Source organism: Bufo bufo, chromosome 8 (assembly GCF_905171765.1).
Source record: "Bufo bufo chromosome 8, aBufBuf1.1, whole genome shotgun sequence".
Lineage (NCBI taxonomy): Eukaryota > Metazoa > Chordata > Amphibia > Anura > Bufonidae > Bufo > Bufo bufo.
Genome location: NC_053396.1, coordinates 106,788,858 through 106,800,904, shown reverse-complemented (window position 1 = coordinate 106,800,904; position 12,047 = coordinate 106,788,858). Strand labels below are relative to the sequence as shown.

General features: G+C 44.0%; 1 protein-coding gene across 3 annotated transcripts in view; it reads left to right on the top strand.

Moving 5' to 3' along the window:
* The window catches only part of ARHGEF9 (Cdc42 guanine nucleotide exchange factor 9), a 400,716-nt gene that overhangs the window by 376,742 nt on the left and 11,927 nt on the right, over window positions 1-12,047 (top strand). For all 3 annotated transcript variants that reach the window (XM_040442123.1, XM_040442125.1, XM_040442124.1), the window contains 2 exons: window positions 170-413; window positions 4,388-4,456. In XM_040442123.1, the coding sequence (XP_040298057.1) occupies window positions 170-413; window positions 4,388-4,456 (313 nt within the window). The remainder of the gene's footprint in view (window positions 1-169; window positions 414-4,387; window positions 4,457-12,047) is intronic.

Genomic DNA, 12,047 nt, shown 5'->3' with positions numbered 1-12,047 from the left:
GGGCCCTTACTTCTCTATGTACACCACTGATAATATGTGTCTTATTCTAACACATATCCTAACACTGAGTGGCTCCTTAGCTAGAAGTATTTGACTACAAATTCAAACCATTATATAAAGTAGAGATATATAAGTTGTTTCTGGTAACCCTACCTTGTGCTGCCTACAGGACCTAATCCGGAGAGATATTCTGTACTACAAAGGCCGAATGGACATGGATAAATTTGACGTCATAGAAGTAGACGATGGGCGAGATGAGGACTTTAATGTGAGTGTTAAGAATGCCTTCAAGCTACATAACAAGGAAACTGAAGAAATGCACCTTTATATTGCCAAGAAACTAGAGGAAAAGCTGAGGTGGCTGCGTGCCTTCCGGGAAGAAAGGAAGATGGTGCAAGAAGATGAAAAAATTGGTAAGATCATCATCTCTACAAAACAATATGGCCTTTATTTGCAGGGGTCAGCTAAGCATTGTACTCATTTGTAGGAACTTCAGAGTAAATTCCAATAGATTTGAAATCTTTACGCGGGTTTGACTGCACCAAACTGCAAACACAAAAATAGGTCCTGAGAAAACAAGTTTAATTGTACCAAATGTAAGCATACATAACATAGGTAATGGTACATAATTATAAATGGTATGGGATAACAGGGAAAGCAAAGAGATGGAAAAGAATGGTGCAGAAACCATATACATATAGCATCAATCCATAATACAAATCAACAGATTTGAGCAGTTGAACAGTTGCAAATATATAAAAAGTCAAACCAATATGAGATCAAGTCCCCAATTGCTAATGAAAATCTGACCTGGAAAAAGAGTAATAGCCATATAGGCAGAAACAGAGCTAATACCCAGCCAGTACCTACACCAAAGAGACCCACAGCTCTCCACGCACATTTCACTAGAAATGTTTTGTCCCTTTTATCCTAGCAGTATGATCAACAACACAGACATGATTAAACTTCATTCCTCAGGACATGATCTGTTGTTGGCAGTTTGACAGATTCCCTTTAAATTGATGTGCCATGTGTGTGGCCCAGAAGATGTATTAGTTACTTTAAAGTAGAAATGATATATAAAAAGGCTTTTCTTCATCAACTGAAAATAAAAAGTTGACAATAGTGTCTTGAGAAAATTACAAAAATAGCAATTACTGTCTATACTGTAACTTGTGATCAAAAAGATTTTTGCTAGCAGCAGGGTTAGGCTTCTTTCACACTGGCGTTAGGCAGGCTTTTCCCCTTATCCGTACAGATGTGCTGTTGGAAGTCCTCCCCGGCCCCGGCCCCATTCACTGTAATGGGGATGGGCCGGAGATGTGACCACAGGACAGCAAACATGCCGAGAGGTGGCCGGACAAAAACCGCAGTGTGTCTTGTCGAACTGCAGAGCGTTCGACATCACCCAACACTTAGGACTCATGCACACGGCTAAATGGTGTGCAGACAGATTTATGCATGATGGACCTGTGAGGGCTGCTTGTGATGGTGGGTGTATGGTGCCTCCATGAAGCACTGTATTCTACTCTAGAAGCAAGAAGAAGAATACCACAATGATAACCGAATGCAATAAAAAATTTAAACAGGATTGAGGGCGCTGCTACACATCCAAAATAAAATGTTTTATTAAAGAGAATGATACTGAAATTGAACAATGCGTTTAGCGGTCAGGACAAGGAGAGGAACTGAAATGATTCATTGACATGCATTATTTAATGCTGTATTTCAACAAATCATTTCATCTCCAGATGTTGGTTTTAATTAGGTTTGCAATGTCTCCTTTCAGCCCCTGAGAAATTTACACACAGTACATGTAGAAATTTTTATGTTATGTACTCGTAAAAGAGGTCGGCTTGACCTCGCAACACGTTGTACAATTTTACTGTCATACTCTTTTATACATCCTTTTATTTTGGATTTCATGTGTGGCAGTGCCCTTGATCTTGTTTTAATCTTTTATTGGATTCTATTATAACTGGGATCTCCTTGGAGAAGCCTTCAGGCTGGTGCAGGAGCCACAGTCACTGGAAGGAAAGATCATACAACTCGATCCGGTGAGCATATTTACAGCTTTGTGCAGTTATACCTTGCGTCAACATATGGACGCCATCAAGACCTGCATTTCCTCTTTTGTTCACCCCCAGTTGGATCACACCATTTTTCTTACTCATACTTCCACTGTATAACATTGGATACACACAGAGGTACAGTAAGGGCTCTTAGCAAGCAATAGGCACCACATATCCTAAAAATGGTCATGTGCATAAGGCCTGCAGACCTGTTAACCACTGGGGTAGCCACCGAAGATTTAGGGGGTATTTTCCTAACATAAGGAAATTGATATTGACACAAATCCCCAATTTGATATTTAAAATGAATTCAAAGTGGAGCTTCATTTAATGATCCTGTAAAAGGGGAACAAAATGTGAAAAATCAGTAAAAAATGTGTTTGGCATTAATTTAGGCTTACAGTTATATGTTCTATTAGCCTAAGACTTTATTATGTTGTATTTCTTCTGGCTGGTTATGAAAAGCTTTTATGTAATTGCCTGCTGAAAATAGGTGAGCTAACTGTGTGGGTGGTTATATTTCTGAGCCTTAATTCAATTTGCAATACTATACTTGTCTGGAACGCAGAATTTAACACATTATGTAACGGGAATCAATTTCCAATCGCAGCATTTTCTTACTTATTAATTTGGAAACCTCACGCTAATTTATGTTTATGACCAGATTCAAGCTGTTGTTACTGGAGGATTATTGCCTGTGTGATGGTAGCGCACAACTTCAGAAGAATATTCTGATCGTTACAATAAGCAATACTCAAAAATACACCAAGAAGCAGTCTAGGGAAAAGAATCACCACAACGAAAAGACAATTACAATGGATTACTTACTTTTCTATCACATTAAAAAAAGAAATGCCTTTGAGGGAAGCCGAGGTAGAACAATAGCAATAGATACAAGCAATGTCATAAAACCTGGAGAACATCTGATGAATATTTTTGGCAAAAACACCTTTTTAGATACTGGTCCTGGCTGATCTTAATATTAATGGTACAGGGAACATAAATCAGTGCATACAGACAAGACTTACAAAATTGACTTTATTAGGGCAGGTTCACACAGAGTTTTTTTGGAGGAGGATTTGAGACAAATTTTCCTGCAGGTTTTCCAGGAATTGGAAATATAAATTAAGGAATTCTCTTTCCTGCTGGATCCACTTCTGGTTTTGGCTGAAAAACCTGCAGGAAAATGTTCCTCAAATCCACCTAAAACTTTCTGTGTGCTCCTACCTTTAAAAGGGTTTTCCAGTAGTTTACATTGATTACTCATGCTCTGGATAGGTGATCATAATCTGATCAGTGAGGGTCTGACACCCATGAGAAGGCACCTATGCTCGCAGTAGTGCTGCAGCCTTCTCGCAGCTTACCAAACACAGTGTCGTACATTGTATTCACTTCTATTGGGCTGAGCTGCGCATAGGCCATGTGTCCGATGAATGTGACATTACTGGCCTAGGAAAATCGGGAGAAGGCCCCACCAATCAAATACCGATGACCTATCCAGAGAATAGGTCATCAGTGTAAAACTCCCAGAAAACCACTTTAATCTCACTTCAATCATGAATCAGTAACAGAAAAATGCTTTATTCATTGGAAGATTCTTCTGCTGATGATTGCACTTTGAATAATCTGCCATGTAGAGTAGGTTTATAAGAAGCCCAAATAAGTTCATTTGAACTTAGAAAAGTGGCTGTTGCGTCTCATGTCTATTAAACCAGTGGCTCTAAGTGACAATGTTAGAACAAATACGTAAATTTTCCTATTTTCTTGTAATAGAAGGCTCTTCTACCTTTAGGTCTGGCCCTTCTTCACAAACAATGCAGCAAATGCTCAGTCCGTAGCTTGCCCCTTGCCCTTTACATTGAAAAACTTGGCCAGATCTGTGTTCTGGGAGGAGGTCAATGTAAAGACTCAGTTGCGTCTAAATGACTTATTATAAAGGTAGCATATTGTTAACATGTCCACTTAATGGGTTGTACTAAAACAAATTTGTTCTGAACAACCGTGTTAATTGTGTAGCTTTGATTAGAAGAGCCTAAAACAAAGACAATCAATATTTTTGCCACTGATTTATAATGTTTCTAAGATACCTTATATAAAATGTACTCTATAAACGTACAATACATCATACTTTACTTCCATTCAGTTTGTTAAGCATTTCTCTCTGTGCTGTACATCCACTACATGCACCCCGGTATGAGAACTGGGGATCACTATCTACTGTGGTTCACGAGTCCATAATACCTTACAGTTGAGATATGCTGCAGTAACATTATAATTATGTGAAGGTTAAATTAGTCCTCTGTCTCTTTCCCTAGGATTTGAAATTTCTGAATATCAGAAGAGGCAAGCAGCAATGACTGTCCGAAAAGTAAGCAAACAAAAAGGTAAGTAAAGCAAATATTCGCCAACTTGCCTGCTAAATACCTTGTTATGCAGTACATTAAGTAGCGGAATTGTTTTCATATTCAAAGGAGATGATAAATTCAATGTTAATGAGAAAAATCTTTGCCTCTGAAACCCAGACATTGAGGTCACCCTACAGTCCCCTCATGCACCCTCACAGTTGGCAGGGCCCTGCCTCAATATAGTCTACATCGGCTCTAGTAGTGGACACTACCTGAGAGATAAGGCCCTTTTACTAGGGCTAAAGATTGGGACAATCATCAGGGATGAATATTCGAATGCGTGTTCTCAATAATTGTCCCATGTAAAGGCCACAAACTAATTTGTCAGATGATCACATCTTTCATGCATTACCTAAAATCATCATTTGTGGGCAGAACACTGTCCTATGTAAACAGGGATATGCTGCCCAGAAACAGTGAGTCTGTTTGGGCATGAACATTTGCAGTAGTCATCATACAGAGAGGATGATTGCTTCATGTAAATGCAGCTCTAGTGCAGCTCAACAATCGGGCAGTAATCGGGAATGAACAGTTTGGTCCTGATCATTACTTAGGTGTCGGCCCATGTGAAAGGGGCTTAAGGAAGAAAGATTCTACTCAACTGACAGCCTTCTTCTCGCCAGCACATTGGTATGTGGTCTAGTTGGCTGAGCATGATTCCAGGTTTTTTTTGATGATCATCCTGTTTATAGATACCTACATCCTTTTTACAAGCCATCTCCTATCATTTGTCTGTAACTATAATCACTTTCTGAGATATAGTGAATTCATTGTTCCTTTCAAGTGAGGGCTGCCAACGAAAGACGAAAGACAAGAGCAGTTGTCCTAGGGGTGACAGTTTTTTTTTTTTTTACACAATACTAATACTGGTTCTGCTATACAGTGTCGAACTGAGTACCTAGGGTCCACCAGTAAAATTTATTGCAGGGGAGTAACTACCATAGTGGCAGACCATGCGACTGCTATGGGGCCCAGGTCAAGAGGGGGCCCAGCCTTAATTGGGATTATCTCCTCTTCTACTGGAGGTGAAAACTTGGTCAGGACTCTACCCTCTAAAGGAACAACGTTTAGTTTAGTTGTTTAAATGAGGCAGCGGAAATATTTCCCAAGGGTCATTGAAAAAGGTTTAGGCAGAAACCCTTCTGTCCTGTGTGGGGGCCTGGTTTGAATCTTGCTATGGGGCCCTTACATTTCTATGTACGCCACTGTCTGGGGGCCCACTGTACAGCTACTGCACATGCAAATATTATCTGCTCAGACAATGGCAGGCAGCAGCAAGATGCTACAAGATGAGTGATTATGGGATAGCTGCAGCAAGAGGATGCTAGCTGGCCTGTCTCTGCACTTGCAGGTCATCTCAGCCACCTGATGCGTCTATAATAAACTGGGTAGTTTAAAAAAAATATATATATAACCAATTTTTACATTAAATATAGGCTGGTTCAGATGCTGTATGCTGCCAATCCAATATGTAGTGCAGTCAGTCTACTGTGTTGTGTAAGACTTGGGCAGGGGGTGAGGGATTAGGGGCCCACCGATGGATTCACCTGTTCCCCTGTGGACCAGTCAGAGCCTGCTACTATAAATGATTCTATTCTGCTCACCAAGGATTTTTTCATATTGTATATGTAGCAATGATTGTGATTACTATATCTGCTAGATCTTCATTGAGATATACATTTTAGTAACTACCTTTACGTTGTGTAACTAAAACACAATAAATAAATTTAAAAAAGCCATGTGTTACAAGCCTTGGCTTTGTGTGCAATTCCCTAATGCATGCACTGTGCCTCCTGTCATCACCTTTTAGGAGGCATACTATTAGATTAACTGTTTAAATTGAATTGCCTATCCCTCCGGTAATAAAAGGGTTTAAGTATTATCAGCTGTCTGCGCAGCATTTTGCAGTGTGATGACACACATGATGCGGAAAGAAAATGGACTCTGCAGACAACCGCAGGACGCTCCTCTGAGTGTACATGAGTAACAGCATTACTAGGAAGCCTGTCTGCCGCTTTTATTGCACAACTGGGATCTTTAGGGAAAGTCCTTTGGCTAAAGCTGCTTAGTATTCTCCTGACTCCTGCTGTAATCTAAGCTGCTCCTTATAGGCACAGAGTAAAGAGATCTTTAGCATCTACTGTATTTCATCATTGCCAAGACTTCCCTATACAAATATAGTTATCTATTATTCTAGTTATGCAATTTAGGGAAGTACAAACTAAAAACTATCAATTCCTTCAATGGGGTATTCCAGTATCATAATTTCAATTCAAAAAGGGTATTTCCATTTTAGACATTTACGGCATATCCACTGGATGTGTTTCAAATGTCTGATAGATGAGGATCCTACCTCTAGGACCTTTATCTTGTGTTCTGGACTGTGGTCACATGACTATGTCCATGGAGCTCTTTCTTATTTCCTGTCATGTTATGTCCATGGGTGGAGCAGTGATGGGGAGTGTCTATGTAACTAGATGGGTGGGAGGAGCTATAAACTCGTTGGGCATTGTTAGAAGTAGTGTTGAGCGAACCCGAACTGTAAACTTGGCTCCGTACCCTACTTTATGATTTTTGGTACCCAGACCCGAACCCAAACTTTGCTGGAAAAGTTTGAGTTTGGTGTTCAGGCATTTAATAAAGTTTGTTGAAAGGCTGCAGGACAGCCAATCAACAAGCTTTTAAGCTGTGTGCCCTTAGAAGCCATCACAGCCATGCCTACTAATGGCATGGCTGTGATTGGCCGGTGCATCATGTGACCCAGCCTCTATATAAGCTGGATCACGTGTAGCACCGCCCATCAGATCTCAGTAGTGAAGGGACAGAAAGCAGGCAGCTGAAGTGAGGGACAATGTTAGAGCGATTTTTTTTTTTTGTGGTGGGAAATACACCATCTTTGCGCCTCTGACACAGAAAGCTAATCATAAATCTGGCTGATAATTCTGTGGGTGACCTACAGCAATTTTTTTTTTGTGTGGGTGCAATGCATTATACCCCTGACACACAAATATAATAGTTAATCCGTCTGTTAGTTAGGTGCACGTCATATACCCATTTATTGCGTGAAGTACAAGTGCACTGCATCCTGTACGTGACAGGGAAATTGATATAGTTAATCCGTCTGTTAGTTAGGTGCACGTCATATACCCATTTACTGCGTGAAGTACACCTGCACTGCATAGATGACAGGGAAATTGATATAGTTAATCTGTCTGTTAGTTCAGTGGGTGACCTCAAAGAATGAGGAGAGCATCAAATAAGGGACTTGGCCCTGGCTGTGGTGCTGCTGGGGTTGGTGGAGCTCCTGTTGCAGGGAGAGGACGTGGTCAATCTGTGCCAGCTACATGCCCAAATGAAACACCTTCCTCAGGTGCACGTAGGCAACAGAACATTCAGTGTTATTTTGTAGGCTCGAATACCGGTGTACGAATGGTGAGGCCAGAACAAGTAGAGGCGGTAGTAGATTGGGTGGCTGACAGTGCCTCCAGTTCCTTCACATTGTCTCCCACCTAGTCCCCTGCTAAAAGCGCAGAATTGGCACCTGTAGCCCATGGGCATCTGTCTTTCACCTCACCCCCTTGCAAATCAGCCAAGCAGTCTGAGCCCCAAGTCATGCAGCAGTCTCTTCTGCTTTTTGATGACTCTGCTGGCAGGGTTTCCGAGGGCAGTCCACATAGCCCTGCTCCAGAAGTGGAAGAGACTGAGTGCACTGATGCCCAACCACTTATGTTTCAGGATGTGGACATGGGAGGACCACCGCAGCACATCTCTGATGAAGATGAAATACAGGTGCCAACTGCTGCAGTGTGCAGACTGGCAAGGAGGGCACAAGTGAAGAGTGGGTGGAAGATGATGTGGAGGATGATCAGGTCCTAGATCCCACATGGAATCAAGGCCATGCGAGTGACGTGTGCAGTTCGGAGGAAGAGGTGGTGGTCAGCCGCACAGCAAAAGAGGGAGCAGTGTGCAAAAGCAGAGTGGCCGTCCCCTAGCCAGTATGCCTGCTACTGCCCACCGCACCCAGGGACTGAGCACACCAAAGCCAGCTCCAAAGAGTTCCCTGGCGTGGCAGTTCTTCAGACAATGTGCTGACGACAAAACGCAAGTGGTTTGCATGCTGTGCAATCAGAGCCTGAAGCGAGGCATAAATGTTCTAAACTTGAGCACCACCTGCATGACCAGGCATCTAAATGCAAAGCACGAGCTGCAGTGGAGTAAACACCTCAAAAACCACAAAAGATCTCAGGCTCCTCCTGGTCCCTCTTCTGCTGCAGTCTTGCCCTCTTCCTCCCCCTCTGGAGTGACAGTGGCACCTGCCACCCCGAAAACAGAGGATATGGCAGCAACGCCACCATGTCCGTCACCGTCACCAAGCATCTCCACAATGTCCCATGGAAGCGTGGAGCTGTCCATCTCCCAAACACTGGAGAGAAAGAGGAAGTACCCCCCTACCCATCCGTTATCCTTGGCCTTTGAAATGCTGTCATTCCGTGTGGTGGAGACGGAGACTTTAAAAAACTTATGGCGGTGGCTTTCCCACAGTACGTGGTTCCCAGCCATCACTACTTTTCCAGGTGAGCCGCCCCCGCCCTGCACAACCAAGTGGTGGACAAAATTAGGTGTACACTGCGCAACGCCATCTGTGGCAAGGTCCACATAACCACAGATACATGGATCAGTAAGCACAGGTAGGGACGTTATATCTCCCTAACTGCACACTGGGTAAATGCAGTGGCGGCTGGGCCTGAGGTGGCTAGCAGTTTGGCACATGTCCTTCCGCCACCAGGGTTTGCAGGACATTTCTCTTTGCCTCCTCCTCCTACTCCGCTTCCTCCTCTACCGCCTCCTCATCTGGTCAGCGGAACACCTTCACCACCAAATTCAGCACAGCCAGGGGTAAACGACAGCAGGCTGTTTTGAAACTCATCTGTTTGGGGGCTGCGCAGGAGCTGTGGACAGGCATGGAAAAATAGACCTATGAATGGTTGGTGCCACTGAGCCTCAAGCCCGGCCTGGTGCTGTGTGATAATGGCCGAAATCTCGTAGCAGCTCTGGGCCTAGCCGGTTTGACGCACATCCCTTGCCTGGCACATGTGCTGAATTTGGTGGTGCAGAGGTTCCTGAAAAATTACCCCGATATGTAAGAGTTGCTGCAGAAAGTGTGTTCCGTCTGTGCACATTTTCGGTGTTCTCACCCTGCTGCTTGCCTTTCTGCGCTGCAGCGTAACTTTGGCTTTCCCGCTCACCGCTTCATATACGACGTGCCCACAAGGTGGAACTCCACCTTGTACATGCTGGAGAGACTGTGCGAGCAGCAGCTTCAGGCAATGATGGAAGCGGATGTGGCACCGGAGGAAGAGGATTAGGAAGAGGGATCATTTCCATGGTTATCTGGCCAGTCATTCACAAGTGGCTCGGCGGGTGGATTCCTGCACCAACAGAGGCCAGGTACACAATTGTCCAGTCACGGCACAGTTCTAGACAATGAGGAGGATGAGGATGATGAGAAGGAGGTACCGTGTCACAGCAGGGTGGCACCCAAAGCAGCTCATGGGCATCACTGAAGTGTGGCTGGGGGGATACAGAGGACACAGACGATACACCTCCCACAAAGGACAGCTAGTCATTGCCTCTGGGCAGCCTGGCACACATGAGCGACTACATGCTGCAGTGCCTGCGCAACGACCGCCGAGTTGCCCACATTCTAACCAGTGCTGATTACTGGGTGGCCACCCTGCTGGATCCCCACTACATGGACAACGTGCCGTCCTTAATTCCCTCACTGGAGCGTGATTGGAAGATGCGCAAGTACTAGCGCACGCTGGAAGACACGCTGCTGATGGCATTCCCACCTGACACCGGGGGCTCAGTGGAAGCACAAGGCGAAGGCAAAGAAGGAGGAAGAAGTCGCCAACGCAGCTGGGGCACCGCCAGCACCTCAGAAGGGAGGGTTAGCATGGCCAAAATGTGGAAAAGCTTTGTCAGCACACCACAACAACCAGCACCACCAGCTGATATGGAAGGACTTTTGCAGTATTTTGCAGCATTTCAGCAACATGATGGAACAGTAAGTGTGCACATGCCTACATGTACTGACTCAACTTCTGGGTCTCCAAATTGGGCACATGGCCTGAGCTTGCCCTTTACACCTTGGAGGTACTGGCCTGCCCTGCGGCCAGTGTATTGTCCGAACGTGTGTTGCTTTCATGTATACATTGAGCAGATGGCAGATCTCCCTTCCCTGTTGTGCGCTGCTTCGACTCTGAATTCTCCAGCTCTGCTGAGTGAGGGAGCGTCTGCCAAGCGCACGGACAGGGAGAAGTGCACACAGCCCAGGCACTGTTATCAGCTGCTGGGGAGGACCTGGCTTTTATCATTTACTTACAGTCCCTGGTAATGTGACCTTGCAGGCAGCCTGCATGTTGTGTCCTTCAACAGATAGACGGACCATGCCTAGCAACCCTATTTTAAGCACAGGTAAAAGTAGGCAGTACAGGGAAAAAAAATTGGAATTAAGGGGTAATTGAATACACAGTGAAAAGTTGAAATAGGGCCACCAAGGTGATATTAATCACCACAATCCAATACTCCAAAAAATATATATATACGACAGTTATCCTTTAACCTTCTCTATTTATTGTTGTTTCTCCCACTATGCTATGCGGTTTATAGCTTCTGTTTGAGTTGTGGATAGCTGGTGTGTGGATCTCGGCTGAGTTTCTGGTGCTGCCATAGCCCCTTGAAGTTAAGTGTTTTCTTTCCCTTTTGTATTTTGTTTGGGTTATTTTGTGTGTTACAATTCCCTGTCATTTGTATTAAGGCCTGAGGGAGACTCCTGTTTGTCCTTCCTTTTGGATGAACAGGTTGTCTCAGTCCTGACATTTGTACCAGGGTCCTATAGGGTGAGTTAGGACACTAGGTATTCCTCTGTATGAACTCACCTACCTCTGGGATCTGTTCATACTGGTAGTTAGTCAGGACTTTGATTAAGGGATTTACTAGGAGGTGTCCATCTCCTTTCCCTAGTTTCCAGGTCTTATTTCCTCACCCCTTTCCCTCCTATGTTCGGTGTGGTGTATCCCTCCCACACGCGAAAGTGAAAGGTACATTCTCTATTCTCAGGGAAGTTAGTTTTTATACTCTTTATTTTTTCCACCTTGGTAAATATAATATCAGCCACCAAAATACAAGAATCCCATAGAATTTTGGCTACTTTGATCTAGTATAAATACCTGTAAAATGCTTAACTTTGGCTATTCCCTGAGTACTGTATATTCACCCTGCCTTTGTAGCAAACCTCTTATGATTTGATATTGATGCCGAGTATTAGGGAGAATCCCAGAGGTTCGAGCCACAGTATTTCTTAGTTTTGCATCCATCATGTGTTCTCAGACACTCAAACAGCTTGCAATATTTATTAGGGAGAAATGCTTGGGCAGCTGCTCACTGCATGAAAACAGGAGGCACGTGGCACTCACATGTTCGGGAGTGAAGAACTTGGCAGTACGGATTGTTTCAAATGAAACTTTAATTTCCTCCTGGGGGAAAACAGGCGTCACTTGCAGAGGGC